Genomic DNA, 16,854 nt, shown 5'->3' on the forward strand with positions numbered 1-16,854 from the left:
TTTGGAGGCTCGAGTCCTTATGAGTTGCGTTAAAAATACTCAATAAAGGACATAAAAGACTCACAGATATACGAGTCTGGACATATTTTTTTTAAATCGATGTCGACTGGCAAATCATATTCCTTTTTGGCAACCGGGTTTTTTAACCTAACTTGACTCCGCTGAATCCGAATTTGCTGGTTGCTCGATCGAAATCTTGACCGGTATACGGTACTTAGCCTTTGTGTACATCCATTATAGCTATTTATAACAAAAAGTCAATTGAGCAGAATCAAAACAAATGCCCAGCGTTAATGTCATCATCTCTAAGAAATTGCGTTGCGAAGACCAAATATTAATTATTAAAATGTTAAAAAAACAAACACTAAAACACAGAGCAATGCTAGCCAGAACTATTTTTCTTTATTTCGTTAATACTGTTATATATATTGAAAATATATTATGCCTTTACGTATCACGGAACAATGGGACATTTGGGAGGCGTGCATGGAGCCGAAGCCACCACGTAGAAGCCCTTTTGACGCGTTAATGAAATGAAAAGGGTTCATCGAGCAAACAGAAAAAAGAAGCAAACTTCGCCAAATATGTACTCACCCTAAGTGTACTCTTTGTGTCTGACAGCTTCAATTATTGGAATAGAGAACTGATTACCCACAGCTCCCTCACAATATTCGCAATATACTCATTCACTCGTCATTTATTCCTTTATCTACACCTTTAGATAAAATTAAACGGAAAACTCCATGCATGGTCACTGGCAAAAGTAAGAGTGCGTGACATAGTTCGAGTTTAGCAATAACCTGATTAAATTGGAGTAAGTACCTACTTATGTAGTGTTTTAAATCAATGGTGATGGACGAACAAGCGTGTTCGCTTATTTATTGTTTTTCACTACAATATTTCCATACTTACTACGTGAGAAATACGAGGAAAAAGTACAGGAAAAAGTATCTAAATAAGTTGTAACCTAAAACAGGTTATTATTATCAGAGAATTGAGTGTATAGAGGCTTATTGTCATAGTAAATTTTGTAGTCACAGTATAGAAAAACACACACATAATTACTTAACTTTACACACACACACACACACACACACACACACACACACACACACTAAAGAAAAAGTGACCAAGTCCACCGGTGGCCGAGGCGGGAATCGAACCCGCGTCTTCAGCTTACGCGGCTTACGTCCTGACCACCCGGCCACGGCGGTACCCGTCCCAAATTATCTGGTGTAGGCGCCTTTGAGTATATTTACTGCCATCCTGCCTGCCTGTTGATGGAGGCGATGGCTGAGATACGCGTCATACTCGTGAGCGGGCGTGTTAGTTACTTTATTACTTAACTTAACTTTCACGAGCTATATTTAGTAAGTTCGAGGCACGTTTTTTCTTACTCTATTTATCTTATACACTTCATAGATCTTTGTTATTATTATTGAAAAAAAAACTGTCCAAAAAGCTCTAAACGTACGTACACGTGATTAGCAAAAACCTGTTGTTTCATCATTATTCTCTCGTTAGTCAAATTTCGGGGAACCCCGTATTCAACCTATAAGAACTTTCAAGTATTAACAAAAAAACCGACCAAGTGCGAGTCGACTCGCGCGCCGAGGGTTCCGTACTTTTTAGTATTTGTTGTTATAGCGGCAACAGAAATATATCATCTGTGAAAATTTCAACTGCCTAGCTATCACGGTTCATGAGATACAGCCTGGTGAAAGACAGACAGACGGACAGACGGACAGCGGAGTCTTAGTAATAGGGTCCCGTTTTTACCCTTTGGGTACGGAACCCTAAAAAGGAGTAAGTAGGTAACAAAGAAGAACTATGCCATATGCCATGTTTACAAAATTTCATCCTCACATCAATTCGTGAACGAAAACCAGTCACGTTTTTCTGTCAATTTTTCTTTCACTACCAACACGAGTATAATATATTCAGTTTTGGCGTACGAACGTGTCAATTGGGGGATTGGGGGGGATCCACGAGAAGTTCAAACGCAAATTGAGCTCGATCTCGACCAAATTTAATATACGTGTAGCCCTAATAGGGTGTGGAGCAAACGTTTTACCTACGATTCGTACCTTGACCTATTTTATTTCTTTCAATTCAGCTAAAAAATGTACGTTGAAAAACTTACACACTGATCTAATAATTTAGATATCTTACGAATTAGGCTGCTCCGTTTGCAAATTGCTCAACGATTACGTTCCATTTTGACACTGTGCACGTTTAATAAAGTGGTTAGTTAATCTGATTCAGAATATCTGCCAAGTTAGTATCAATCCCGCATAAGTAGTCAAAATGCAAATCATGGAGATACTGAAATAAAGTGGAAAATTAAGACCAAGTTGATTGAATGTTTAATTTACTAGTCGAAATGTTAATTATGCAAAATTATATTATAATTTATAATTTTGAAAGTTCACGCGCAGTTCGTGACCTGGGGATAAAGTTTGCGACGCCGTAAAGTAGGAGTATGCCAAGATTCCTGCCATTTCACCAAAAATATTAAATTGTATTTATTCCGAGTTTAAAGAATTTATGTCAAAGCATTCCTACATAAAACGAAAACATTGCAGAATTACGCATAATGATATGAAATAGTTGAAAAACCACCAAACCGAATATATATATATATATATATATTCGGTAGTTATATATCCCGTCAAGGGTTTAATAAAATATACCTAATGTCCTAAGAGTATTTTACCTCTACTTTGTATATGATAAAACTACACGAATATTTCAAAGATATCGAAGATTAGACTCAGAAATGTTCTTAATACATCCAAAACAGTAGATAACATGCAAAAAGCTTAAGGTCGACATTTCATTAAAGTAATCGCATTTGTTCGGAGATTTATAGAGGTATTAGAGGTACGAGTATTACTCTTTATAGTGACATCCTAAATTATTCCGTTCGTGAACTTTAATCAATTTGAAAGAGTTAAGAGACTGAGAGGTGAGGGCCCGTGGTGATGGGAGGGGGGAGGGGGGTCAGTTTGGTGTATGAGGTTGAAGGTTAGGAAGTTGGGGTTTAAGGGGTTGAGGATTGAGGGGCGGGAGGTTCAGAGGTCGGTGTGTTGAAAGGTTGGGGATTGAGGAATCGGGTGGTTGGAAGTTACGGGATCGGGGGTTAGGAATCGGGGATTGAAGGTTGGGGGTTTGAAGTCAAGAGTTTTAATGGTTAGGGTCGGGGGTTGAGGGGTTAGCAGTCAGCGGTGGGGCAGATAATGGTGGATGAGGGGTCTGGGCTTTCGAGGGATTGGGAGTTGAGGTTGAGGGGACTGGGACTGTTTTTTAGGGTTCCGTACCCAAAGGGTAAAAACAGGACCCTATTACTAAGACTCCACTGTCCGTTTGTCCGTCACCAGGCTATATCTCATGAATCGTCATGATAGCTAGACAGTTGACATTTTCACACACTATGTGTTTCTGTTGCCGTTATAAAAACTAGAAAACCGACTTCAAAACGCATAAAAAAAGATTTTTTTTCCCTACTATGCAAGAAATATTAAACTCAGAAAAAATATTTCACATGAAGGAAAGAAAACGACCGCAATAAAACAGGTATAGGTAAAGAATGTTTATTGGGTTACACAGAATTATTAAATTCTTTCTTTATATTTATATTATAGTATCCAGCGCGCTGACATTATAAAATACCTTGGCCTGTTTGTAGATGAAAACTTAAATTTTAAACATCACATTCACAAACTCTCTGGTAGAATTAGAAAATCTATTTATATATTTAAGAAACTTCGTCATTCTGCAGATGAATCTTTGCTAAAACTGGTCTACGACGCACTGTGCCAGTCAATAATCTGTTACTGCATTACATGCAGCGTTCAGTCTCAAAAAACCTTTTCGTTTTCCAACTGCTGATCTCTTTGCTCAGGCTAAAGTTCTATCTGTTCGTCAACTGTTTATACACAAAATTTGCTTACAAACACATAAATCGTCTAAAGTATCAAAGGAGTATAATATATTATCACAAAAACGCGTCTTCAATTTACCCGTTCCAAGAGTAAATTCAGCTTTTGCCAAACGTTTTGGGGAACGCATCAGGGCGTCTACATACAATGCTATAAATAAACTATGTAACCTCAGGGATTGCACACAAATGGAAGCGAAAAAACTGCTTTTCAAACTGCTGCACTCACAAAATTATGCCGAGACAGAAGCCATATTTAACAAAATTTAGTTTCAATATTGTGTCTAGATTAAGCCTTAGTTTGTAGTTTTAATTGTAACAAAGTCTGATATTTAAATTATTATTGGTTCCCCGCGATACAGGCACTGCCTAGTGCGGAGACCCCTGGAATGTCTGTAACCTTTAGCTGAAAATAAATGATCTTTATTCTTTATTCTTTATTCTTTATTCTTATACGGTAAGTCCAAAGATAAAGTATACTTGAACTAGGCGATTACGATACGATCTCACATAAGTCAAAGGAATATTGTCTTAAGTTTTATGCCTTCAGCATTTTACTGACTATGACAATATTGCAACATTTACAACATAATTCATTCAACTTGGTAGTTGCCACATAACTTTGTTTATTACTATCAATGGGTATTTCATCGGACTAATGAAAGTATTTCGTAACTGTGATCTGCGTTTGAGGTAAGCACGGCCATGCCACCTTGCACAATTGCACATTCCTGTTGTCGGTCCAAGGCACCTTAGAAATGCAGAAATGAAGACTCATGTGCCCAGGCCACGCATTCCTCAGCAGCACTTTAGCTTCGCCCCAGCCCACTCCGACGGCGTGCAACTTGATTTCGATGGTGAGACAACATTAGTGAAATGAAAATGACGTCGCGATGTTTCGCTTTCCGTTCGGCGTCTTTCATTGAAAGCGATGCTTGACTTATTTGCTTTTCCGCTACGAATGGTGTGCTCGAATTTATGAAGATTATATTTTCTTATGTCTGTAAGATATCTTGTATGTTTTCTTAAAATCACATAACTAAATAAGATGCGTTTGATAAAATTTTCTTGTAAATAAGAAAAAAGAGCAAATCAGCTTGAAGCCTGAAAAAATAACCTTTTTAGAACCTAACGTTAAAAGAAAGTGGAAGTTATTAGAAAAGAAATAGTTGTTTGTCTATAGAACTGGTGCATGTGTTGTGAAAATATGCCTTATTTTTAAAGAGAAACATGTATTTCTGACAAAAAAAAAACGGTATCTTTTAGGGATTCTTAAAGGTATACTGTACACTAAATGTGCATTTTTATTTCAAAACAATAGAAAGTAGCCATTTCTTAACAAACAAAATGCTAACCATATTCCCCTGTCCCACATACTATTTCCCTACCAAATTGGACATGCAGCCAATAAATAAGAACCCTTTTATTTTCCCTAAACTACCGTTATCTATAGATACATCGAGGAATCGAAGCGTACCGTAGTTGATAATACGACTTATTTTACTGTCAAATTGACAGAATTGACGGAATTCAAAAACGATAGAGATTTGTTAGCAAACAATAAACATAATAAATAAATAAAAACCTATCAAATAGTAAGTACATTATTATCTATTTATATGAAAGACCTAAATATATATATTTATATTAAAGTAAATATTTCCCGCACCTATTACTACTTGATCTCTGTTTGGCCCAAGGGTTAACTGGTAGAGAATGCCTCCTGGCTTTAAGTTTGTCTTTTGTACAATTTTTACTGTGGTGTGGAATAAAGTTTAAATATATAAATAAACTTTTGGCCTAAAATCAGTTAATGGTCTACTGGGTGCGCCGCCGGGTTGGGCCGATATAATATTCGCGCGCGACTGTCAGAGCAATTCAGGGGCCCCCGCGAAAACCGAAATTCGCCAATTGCGGGGATCTTTCTCTTTTACTCCAATGAAGGCGTAATTAGAGTGACAGAGAAAGATGCCCGCAATTTGCGAACTTCGATTTTATAGGCATGTAAGTATTATAATTGTTAGTATATGCCTGCGCCAGTGTGTTTGTGCGCGGCCCCATATAAAAGTTTGTCCAAATCGTATATTACACATGTGTTGAATGCGGCAACTTAGCAGGGTGATAATATGTACTGTTAGCATCAAATAGCAATTGACTGCCAACGTGGTCAAATATATAATATACATGATATCCATATTTCTACAGTAACAAAAGTGTGTTACGAAGTTACGATATATTTGGCCACATATCTATTTGATGCTGACCGTACAACACATTTTTAAAGAAATCTTAGAATGTTTAAGGTAAATAGTAAATACATCCCAGTCGATAAAACTAACATGTATCTCTCAAGAGACACACAATTGGCATGCCTGACAGGGTCTGTAAAGGAAGCAGGGTTTTTTTCTTCACACTAGACTGGGCTTTTGTATCCGTCTCTTACCAACCGCATACAATTTACGGTGATCCATAAGAAGCGTGAGCCCGGTTTACACTTTCAGTAGGTATGAAGGATGAGTCACAATTGAGTACCTAACCAATTTTAGCGTATTTTAAATTAATTAATTAATAGCATATTTCAATCAAGTAAATCAGTTAATTAGCGTAATATTTACAAAAAAGCGTAAAACCATTATTTTAATAAGTTAATTTTTATTTTGGCAATTTAGGTCTCCTTAAACGTAGCCATACTTGTCTATGCTTTAAAAAGTTTATATTTAAAAAGTTTTGTACAAATGTTTCACAAAAGCTTATAAGCGGTTCTGTATTCTGTATAAAGTAAATACGTAGGTTAAATCAAAAACGTTTAAAATATTAATAAAATAGTGTACTTCAGTTTTTGGTTCAAAGGATAAGAGCTAATTTGTTAATAAATGTTTCTAAAACCAAAGAGTACACTAGACATAGGTACTTATTAAATTTCAAAATAAGGCTAAACAAAACCATTGAACTGCAACTTCTAAGGCAATAAATAATAATTGTTTTTCGACACATATTTGTATCTTTAATAGCTATGCTTCGTAAAGTCGTTCAACAAATACAATTGTAACAGCTTCTAGGTTTTTAAAGGGTAGGTGAAGTAAAAAAAAAATATTAAATTGTTTATGGAACTTTTCTATTTCTAACTTTATTATTATTGTTTCTATGTATTCTATCTCATTTTATTTCTCTTATTTTGCTTTGTTCATCTATGAATCTAATGAATCTAACCTTCATTGTTGCTTAACAATGTGTAGTAACTATATGATCCTTTGAGAATCTGAAATAAATATAATTTAACATATTAAATGTAGAAAATATTAAGCAGTTCAGTTATATTCTCATTAATAGTATAGGTAGTCAAAGTAAAATAAATATGGTTCAAAAACTGTAATAGATGTCATATATTAAAGAAAAAGTGTCGAAGCCCTCCAACACAAAACACAAATCAAAATATTTAATAAAAAATAATTTGATTTGTTCCCAAACTTGTTCAAATATGGTTCAGTTTATATGGTTCATACACAGTTTCTCTTTACCTATATAGTAGGTATGCTTATCTCGTTAGCGTTTTTCCTATAGACGGCGCAAAGTTAACCCCTAAATATCAATTTTAAAATTTTATAAAAAAATCTGTGTGTGTTTTATAATGCAATAGACCATTTGTAGATGGTGAGAGTAAAAAAAATTTTTTTTTTAGTACTAGTTTGAATCACCCTAATATCTATAGTAGTGGACCCGGTAATGGGCGTGGAACCGGTTATGGGTCATAAAACTACAAATCTTGTAAAATAAGTATCTTAAACTAGTTTATAAACACTGGTAATATTTGACCATAAACAAGAGTCATAGAGCTGCTTAAGTTTGACTTTTTATGAAATTCGGTTATTATTTAAGGAATTGGCGCCAACCCAAAAGTTGTCGTGTCACTGAAAAAAGTAACGAGTGAGAATTCTTAACAACTTTGCTAAGAGAGGTGAGTTCATATATTTAATTTTAATTAATTATTAGTTGGTGTAAACTAGAATGTGTTTTGTTAATTGCATTCACCATGAGATAAGGTATACAACACACTATTTTCTGACTCCAGAGATGTAAAAAAATAGTAGTATTTTGCCCAATCCCATCATAGGAGCTGTAAAACTACATGCCTCCTATGATGGGACAATTTACATAATGATGCTTCCCATGCCGTCATTTCATGTTTAAACAATAAAATGTAGTATTGAAATTTGTCAGGAGGTATGCTCGGACTTCAGATAAAATTAATATAGTTTTTACAAACTATTATTAACTTGCCCTATTAGTTATAGACCGCGAGCCAGACGCAAATTTCGTCAGTCATCGCCTCCCGGGCGAAAACTCGTATAGTAGAAATGCTAGTTTCGAAAATGATGACCATTTTGGAATCCAAGATGGCGGACATGCACTATGTCATAAAAGTCGTCATGGATGTCATTTTATAGGTTTAAGGGAGTGTAGATTTCAAAAATTATGTCCATTTTGGAATCCAAGATGGCGGACATGCACTATGTCATAAAAGTCGTCATGGATGTCGTTTTATAGGTTTAAGGGTGTAGATTTCAAAAATTATGACCATTTTGGAATCCAAGATGGCGGACATGCACTATGTCATAAAAGTCGTCATGGATGTCGTTTTATGGGTTTTAGGGAGTGCTAGTTTCGAAAATGATGACCATTTTGGAATCCAAGATGGCGGACATGCACTATGTCATAAAAGTCGTCATGGATGTCGTTTTATAGGTTTAAGGGAGTGCAGATTTCAAAAACTATGACCATTTTGGAATCCAAGATGGCGGACATGCACTATGTCATAAAAGTCGTCATGGATGTCGTTTTATGGGTTTTAGGGAGTGCTAGTTTCGAAAATGGTGACCATTTTGGAATCCAAGATGGCGGACATGCACTATGTCATAAAAGTCGTCATGGATGTCGTTTTATAGGTTTAAGGGAGTGCAGATTTCAAAAATTATGACCATTTTGGAATCCAAGATGGCGGACATGCACTATGTCATAAAAGTCGTCATGGATGTCGTTTTATGGGTTTTAGGGAGTGCTAGTTTCGAAAATGATGGCCATTTTGGAATCCAAGATGGCGGACATGCACTATGTCATAAAAGTCGTCATGGATGTCGTTTTATAGGTTTAAGGGAGTGTAGATTTCAAAAATTATGTCCATTTTGGAATCCAAGATGGCGGACATGCACTATGTCATAAAAGTCGTCATGGATGTCGTTTTATAGGTTTAAGGGAGTGAAGATTTCAAAAATTATGACCATTTTGGAATCCAAGATAGCGGACATGCACTATGTCATAAAAGTCGTCATGGATGTCGTTTTATGGGTTTTAGGGGGTGCTAGTTTCGAAAATGATGACCATTTTGGAATCCAAGATGGCGGACATGCACTATGTCATAAAAGTCGTCATGGATGTCGTTATATGGGTTTTAGGGAGTGCAATAAGCGGCCAGTACTGTAAAGTGGATACGCCTATTGGGGAAGATGTGGTAGATATTTAAACATAGAGGATTGATCTTCAATGTATTATTTTTTTCTCACAGGTTAGCTAATTGACAAATCATCTATACAGAATGACTGCCTCTTCAGGAATGGCGATCACGCACCCCCGTTCCATTTGACAGGGCGATACGATTCTAAATTCAAAACGTGTCTGTCACCAGTTACTGATAAAAAAGGCTGTAAAGGTTACAAAACCTTTACAGTACCTATCAAAAGAAGCTATGTGTATGTAAAAAACGGATTAAGCAATATCAGACCAATTTGTCGCGGGGCCCTCTATGACATTTGGTAGGGCACCGTTCACCCATCTCGCACCGTTAAGAAGTTGCTATACAAAATAAGTGGTAATTTTTTCCATCTTGGATTTTTTCAAAAAAAAATTTTTATAGCAATCCATGGGACCCCGAGTTTCCGTGACCAACATTTAGCGCGCTAGGACAAACTTGAAAATCGGGCGCCATTTAGAATCAGCCATTTTGAAATAAAAATGGCGGCGTCAGAAACTGCCAGGGTCCCTCTATGACATTTGGTCGAGCAAGCCCCACCTAATTTTGACTGTATGGCTGAGCCGTCGTAAATTTGCCATCTTGGATTTCAAAATGGTCATTGTAATGTCCTGTATTTACCACAGTAAATCATACGATGTAATGTATTTCCAACGGCTCGTCAACCCAAACATCACGTGATACGACTGCTCTGCTCGCGGTCTATCATCGACTAACACCTAACTGTCAGTGACGTCACTATGACGTAAGTGCTCGAGACACCAATACACTAGTCACCATTTTCGAAACTAGCACTCCCTAAAACCCATAAAACGACATCCATGACGACTTTTATGACATAGTGCATGTCCGCCATCTTGGATTCCAAAATGGTCATAATTTTTGAAATCTGCACTCCCTTAAACCTATAAAACGACATCCATGACGACTTTTATGACATAGTGCATGTCCGCCATCTTGGATTCCAAAATGGTCATCATTTTCGAAACTAGCACTCCCTAAAACCCATAAAACGACATCCATGACGACTTTTATGACATAGTGCATGTCCGCCATCTTGGATTCCAAAATGGTCATAATTTTTGAAATCTGCACTCCCTTAAACCTATAAAACGACATCCATGACGACTTTTATGACATAGTGCATGTCCGCCATCTTGGATTCCAAAATGGTCATAATTTTTGAAATCTTCACTCCCTAAAACCCATAAAACGACATCCATGACAACTTTTATGACATAGTGCATGTCCGCCATCTTGGATTCCAAAATGGTCATAATTTTTGAAATCTGCACTCGCTTAAACCTATAAAACGACATCCATGACGACTTTTATGACATAGTGCATGTCCGCCATCTTGGATTCCAAAATGGTCATCATTTTCGAAACTAGCACTCCCTAAAACCTATAAAACGACATCCATGACGACTTTTATGACATAGTGCATGTCCGCCATCTTGGATTCCAAAATGGTCATCATTTTCGAAACTAGCACTCCCTAAAACCCATAAAACGACATCCATGACGACTTTTATGACATAGTGCATGTCCGCCATCTTGGATTCCAAAATGGTCATAATTTTTGAAATCTGCACTCGCTTAAACCTATAAAACGACATCCATGACGACTTTTATGACATAGTGCATGTCCGCCATCTTGGATTCCAAAATGGTCATCATTTTCGAAACTAGCACTCCCTAAAACCCATAAAACGCCATCCATGACGACTTTTATGACATAGTGCATGTCCGCCATCTTGGATTCCAAGATGGTTATCAGTTTCGAAATCCAGTCCCTAAAACCTATAAAACAACCATGATCATAATTATTCCTAAAATTAATCGAGACAAAATTATTCGATGTACATACGAGTTTTCGCTCGGGAGGCGGTTGGTCATGGAAATCCGTTCCTGGCTCCCGGTCTATTAGTGTGGGTCAAATTTTGGAAGCTGAATTTGCCAAATCTTATTTCCTATTCCAATATTTTATACTCATAGGGATGCCCATTATAGGGGCACCATTACTGGATCCACGCCCATTACCGGGGTACCATTACTGGAGCTTTGCCGACCATGACTGGAGAAAAAACACATAGTTTTAATTTGTTAATTATGTGGAAACTAATTGCTGAATTTTTGATACAACACGCCTGAAACATAAAAGACGGATGGGACATTCAACTTCTAACACGCAAGGCGGTAACATTTTACATGTATCAGGGAAATATCACAAATACTCCAAATTTCCTCTTACAAGTCCCATGACTGGTGCCGTTACTATATATCCTTCTAAGACCCGGGCTTTTAAAATATTACTTGTTAGAAAGACCGAACTGGCTTTTAATAGAACAAAATGGCAACCATTGTTAAGTCCTGACGATTTGTAAATTACAGGTCTCGTTATGACCGAACTACCTATTAAAATAACAAAATCAATTTTTTAACTTTATTGCGATATTTTAGACCTAAACGCCATTATCTTAGTGTTTATATATTTGTCCCTGTCACACGCGTTGAATTAAACGAAACCAAGTAGCCATATTTGTTCTTAGTGGCCAGCAAAAGGGGACAATGGCAGCATGTGGGAAACAACGTAAGTAAATCTATTAATACTTCATAGTAATATTGGTATTTCTTGCAATTAAAATTGTGTTTTTTTCTAATGAATTAGTAATATTTAACTATAATGTATTATTTTTGACAAACATGCGACGTAAACGATGTTTTTGCAAGGTAATTTAATTTGTTCTTTTAAAAGTGAGTTCGGTTAATAAATGGTATTTCATTCTAGTGCTACGCGACGTGGACATAGTGCAGCTTCTCAATGAATCTGAAATAAAAGACACTGAGGATAGCGAAGGGTCGACTTATCAAGACCCTGAAATAGACGTAATTTCTGGTCAACGTAGCGATGTCCATTATTGATGCGGACTCGTCTAGCTCAGAAAATAAATATTCTTCTGACTCGGAAAATGAAGCTGACTACCCCTCTACCAGCAACCGTCGGGCCAGGACTCAACGTTGAGGACTTGAGAAGCGAAGCTTTGTGCGTACGCGTGGTGAATTTCTGATTTGGTCAAGAAAATAAAACCAAATAACCAATTACCCATGCTGTTTACCTATAATTATTACATTAACTACTACATACTAAGCACGAGAGTTCTTTAAAAAGAACAAAAGTATGGATTAGTTGACTTGGTGCAAAAAAAGTTTCTTTGGTACTGAATAATGTTTGTTCTAGCAAAAATCGTATAGTCGGGTTTGAAACAGATTAAATTGCTGCTATAAGTTCAGGACTTAATGACTATAATACATTTGATCTTTTTAAAGGACGTTCGGTTATAGTGATATCTTCTTCGTAGCAATACCCAGGACTCAATTATGAACGCCGTTTTGTTCTTTTAGCAGGCACTTGGGACTTAGGAGGCTGAGTAATATATAATTTACCAAACTAAACTAAATACTTTGAGGTGCCGCATGCGGCGACAAACGTAGTTTTAGTAAATCTTTCTGTGCCAGTAGTTAACAAAATATTATTTGTCCTCGCCACACCGTTCAACGACACCTCATATGTCAAAAACCGTCCAGCCGTTTGGGCTGTAAGGCGTGCCAAAGAAATGGACATACATATATACATACGCTTGAAAAGCATTACCCTCCTTATGACTCAGTCGGGTAATAATGAGTGTGCCTAAATTTTCTTAAACCACGCCTACTTACTTATAAGAGACATATTCAATTGTTCAACCGTTCTTGGCTCCCCTTGCACATCATAAAACTGATTGCGACATTTTACACAATTTACTAAATTAGTAAGCCTCATACCGCAACAAAAGTAGCAACAGTGAGATTTGTGAAAGGACCAGCTTCAAATATGATGGTCTTCCGCAGCTGCCCGCCCAGCAGCACGACGCAGCGACGCAAGCCGACCCCACATCGCCACCATTCGCTCTCATATATACCTCTATCTACGCTTTTGCTCTGAAAAAAAATCGGAATAACATTTACTTACACCGATATCATAAATTATTTTCTTACAACTAAATCATTTAATTATATATTATATTGTACCAGCAACTTAGTGATTATAGAAAAGCAAAAGCATTTGCACGCTGGTTCAATCCGCCTTAGGAACATAAAGATTTGGTCCCTATTTCTTTATTCTTACCCATTTTGTTTGATAAATTGTTCCAAGCATTGAACTAACAAGGAAGTTCATTTTCTTGTACGAGATATCTCGAAAAACATAATAAGCGAGGTACATATATGCAAATATTTCAGCTACGCGAGCGCCTAAAATGAGTAAAGGCTCACCATAAAATACACTTCGTTGCTATGCCAGCAATATAAAAATAATTGCGCGATGAGTGCCGCCAGGTATTCTGCCACCGACATCCGCTGCATAGTTGTCGTCCCCTCCTGCAAACAACGGGGCGGTTTGAGAATTTTATTACAGGTGTGATATTTCAGGCATTTTATAAAATTTTGCTCATTAAAATACATTCATAAACTGAAAAATAATGTTTAACGCAGTTTTATTTAACCTCTTGGAATGCAGGAACGTGGATCTGCGCAGTGATTATTGAATTCCAATTAATTAATTAATTAGAGTTCAATACCTACTAACGTGGATCCGCGTTCCGGCATTCGAGAGGTTAATATTAATTTGGTTTCAATTAAATAGCTTCCTAAAGGTAATGTGTAAATAATTACATATCTTTAAGACACAATAATATTTTTAAGTTTATAATGTTACAACAATTTACGTTTTTCGGTAGTATCATTATTATATTCGTCTAAATAATTTAACCATACTTTATTGCAATATTTTTTATTTAATTACTTGAGGTAAGTACTTACTTTTGTCAAGAGAATCGCACTGGCGCAAATCATTAGTGAACAAATGACGACGTATAAAAACATAACAGGCGATAGCAGAGAATTCAAGATTTTTGAGTACCTAAAAATAAATTATTATAACACATTTATTTATAAAAACTAATTTAAGGACTTTAATGTAAAGTATAAAATAATAATGTTATTAAAAGAAAATGCAAAACGTTACTTAATCAATGACAGATGATGCATATGACATTGTTTTATTCTTTCCATCGCTTCTGAATAACTGACAGGATTACCATCTTCACTGAACAATCTCTTACTATTTGCTACCAAAATTTCAAGCTGTCCACAGAAAAATGACATTAGAGCCACTGTGTTAGCATCGTAACTCGCAACGATCCCACCTCCGTAGAAACCAATGAGAGAATGTTCCACTATCTGAAACCAGTAACCAAAGCCCTTTGTTTTATCAAAAGGTACCCAAGAGCTCATTATTTGCGGGAAAGGAATAGTTCCATTCATCATTAGTTCGCGTTGCTCCGAAGATGACAAAAAATCTCCTAAAGGCGCCAATATCATCGTAAACACCGTAGCTGTAACGAGACCCCAATAAAAACAAGTTACGTTCCTGGAGTACTTCGTATAACCTTCAATAATTGTGCTAGTCGTCTTGTCTTTTCTCTGTAGTTGGCTTCTTTCCAGTGTTGCCACAAACTGAATAACATCTCGCCAATATGTCTGCCAAACAACAAATGTGCATGCTTTCACGACGCAAACCATGCTGAGCATTGTGAAAGAGAGATTCCTCAAGGCTATGTTCAGGTCTGCCCTGATAAACCAAAGTCCGACGTATTGACTCACTAAAAATAGTATAGCGGCAAGATGAATCAAATTGTAAATGATACGACTCAGGCCACTGTTTGGTTGCCACATGCCCCAGCTCTGAAGACCCCATAGCGTGGGCCCAAGCAATGCAGAATTTGGGTCTTCCAATCTGGCCACATATTTTTTTAACATTTCCCTCACGTCTTGCCGTGTAATGTAGTTGAACGTTGTTTTCGGATTGATTTCAATTTACTTAGGGACTAGAAATAATTCGTATTCATAAAATTTACTTTACGATTTATTACACTTCAAAAATCATGCAGCTTTGCTTGGATACTTATTAAACATTGTATGTTCTTTCGGCATCATGAAACTTGACGCGATTTTAAATTTAAATTAACTTTCCTCTGGTTATTATTAAACTTTATTGAAATATAATGCCAATGTTAACAAACTACGGACATAAGTTATATGAAAGTAATGCCAAAAATTTACAAACAACGAAATCTATTTACACGTTTTTTGTAGCGATTTCAACCTAACATTTACTTAACTTAGAGGGATGGACACATGTCATTTTAAATTATACATTGCGTCACCTTTGAAAAACAAATACGAAACATGTATTTCATTCAAACGTGCAATTTTTCTTGTCTCGATATATCAATTTATCGCAAATATGTGTTTCCAATGATTGATCAAATATGTAATTATCAAAGAACATTATTCCTCTGTTATGACGTATTAAAACGACAGGAAAAACATTTTATCATTTTAGGGTGTTCGACGAACGATACATAATGGAAGATGAAAAGAAATTATAAGAAGAGGGTGGTGAGATTGTGCTTTTCTTTTCTTTTCACAAATGAAAGTTTATGTGAGTACACAAACGTTAATGAAATATACCGACGCAGTTATTCTTGCATTTGCGTAAGAAGCGTGATAAAATAGTAAGAGCCCTTAAGACGAAAGTGGAGGACCCGCGCGAAATCGCCTTTTCATACAAACGTAGTACTGATTTTCCTTTCTGGATTTAACATTATTGAAAATGTTTTCACATAGTTTCTTGTATATCTTTATATAAAATAGGGACTACATTTGTATGAAGAAGCGGCCGTCCCCTCTCCTCTTAATTACCTGAAATATATGTCCCCTAATATTTATTTATTGTATTTTTTTTTAAATAATAATATAATATTATGCCGCCCATCAGGTGGGCCGTATGGTTGTTTGCCACTGACGTGGTATAAAAAAATGCGCAGCGCTGAGAAAAATGTAGATGGGAAAGAAATGTAGAAAAATCTACCTAAATAAGTGGTAAATATTTACCTACATGAACGAATATTATAATACTTTGTGTGCATATATTGACCTTCATACTTATTGTAATCTCATCTTCAGTCGGTACCTCAATACTGAGGATCGTGACATCATGTCCTTCTGCTGAAGACCAGGTTCCTCCATAGGGTTCTGTTCCTCGCCTCATTGTAACCTATTCATAGAAAAAAAAACATTGCAACTTACTCGTATTTACTCGAATATGATATCATCAGGTATAATAAAAATATAAGCAGTTAAAATTTAGCTTCTTATGTAAATCGCAATCGTATTTAAACTTTGTCACCCAAAAGCGGCTCTCTGTGCCAAAGGTTGGAAACAGGCAAAATTATTGTTCCTTTCGTACGTGTTTTCCATTTTGTAACACTATTCAAAAAGGGTCTAG

General features: G+C 36.3%; 1 protein-coding gene across 1 annotated transcript; it reads right to left on the minus strand.

The window, feature by feature from the left end:
• Positions 1 to 7,118: 7,118 nt before the first annotated feature.
• LOC134755442 (odorant receptor Or2-like) lies at positions 7,119 to 15,429 on the minus strand. Its single transcript, XM_063692001.1, has 5 exons — positions 14,530 to 15,429; positions 14,325 to 14,424; positions 13,779 to 13,883; positions 13,290 to 13,445; positions 7,119 to 7,199 (listed from the first exon to the last, which is right to left on the minus strand). Exons 1-5 carry the CDS (start codon positions 15,321 to 15,323, stop codon positions 7,146 to 7,148), a joined length of 1,209 nt encoding a protein of 402 aa, XP_063548071.1. The 5' UTR covers positions 15,324 to 15,429; the 3' UTR covers positions 7,119 to 7,145.
• Positions 15,430 to 16,854: the final 1,425 nt, after the last annotated feature.

This window comes from Cydia strobilella, chromosome 1 (genome assembly GCF_947568885.1).
Source record: "Cydia strobilella chromosome 1, ilCydStro3.1, whole genome shotgun sequence".
NCBI classification, from domain to species: Eukaryota; Metazoa; Arthropoda; class Insecta; order Lepidoptera; family Tortricidae; genus Cydia; species Cydia strobilella.

Coding starts and splice junctions, on each gene's coding strand:
- LOC134755442 (XM_063692001.1), bottom strand. CDS start 15,323: ATGTTAAAAAAATATGTGGCCAGATTGGAAGACCCAAATTCTGCATTG. Junction 14,425..14,529: donor CATCATCTGTCATTGATTAA/GTAACGTTTTGC, acceptor ATTTATTTTTAG/GTACTCAAAAATCTTGAATT. Junction 13,884..14,324: donor GTGCGATTCTCTTGACAAAA/GTAAGTACTTAC, acceptor CGTTGTTTGCAG/GAGGGGACGACAACTATGCA.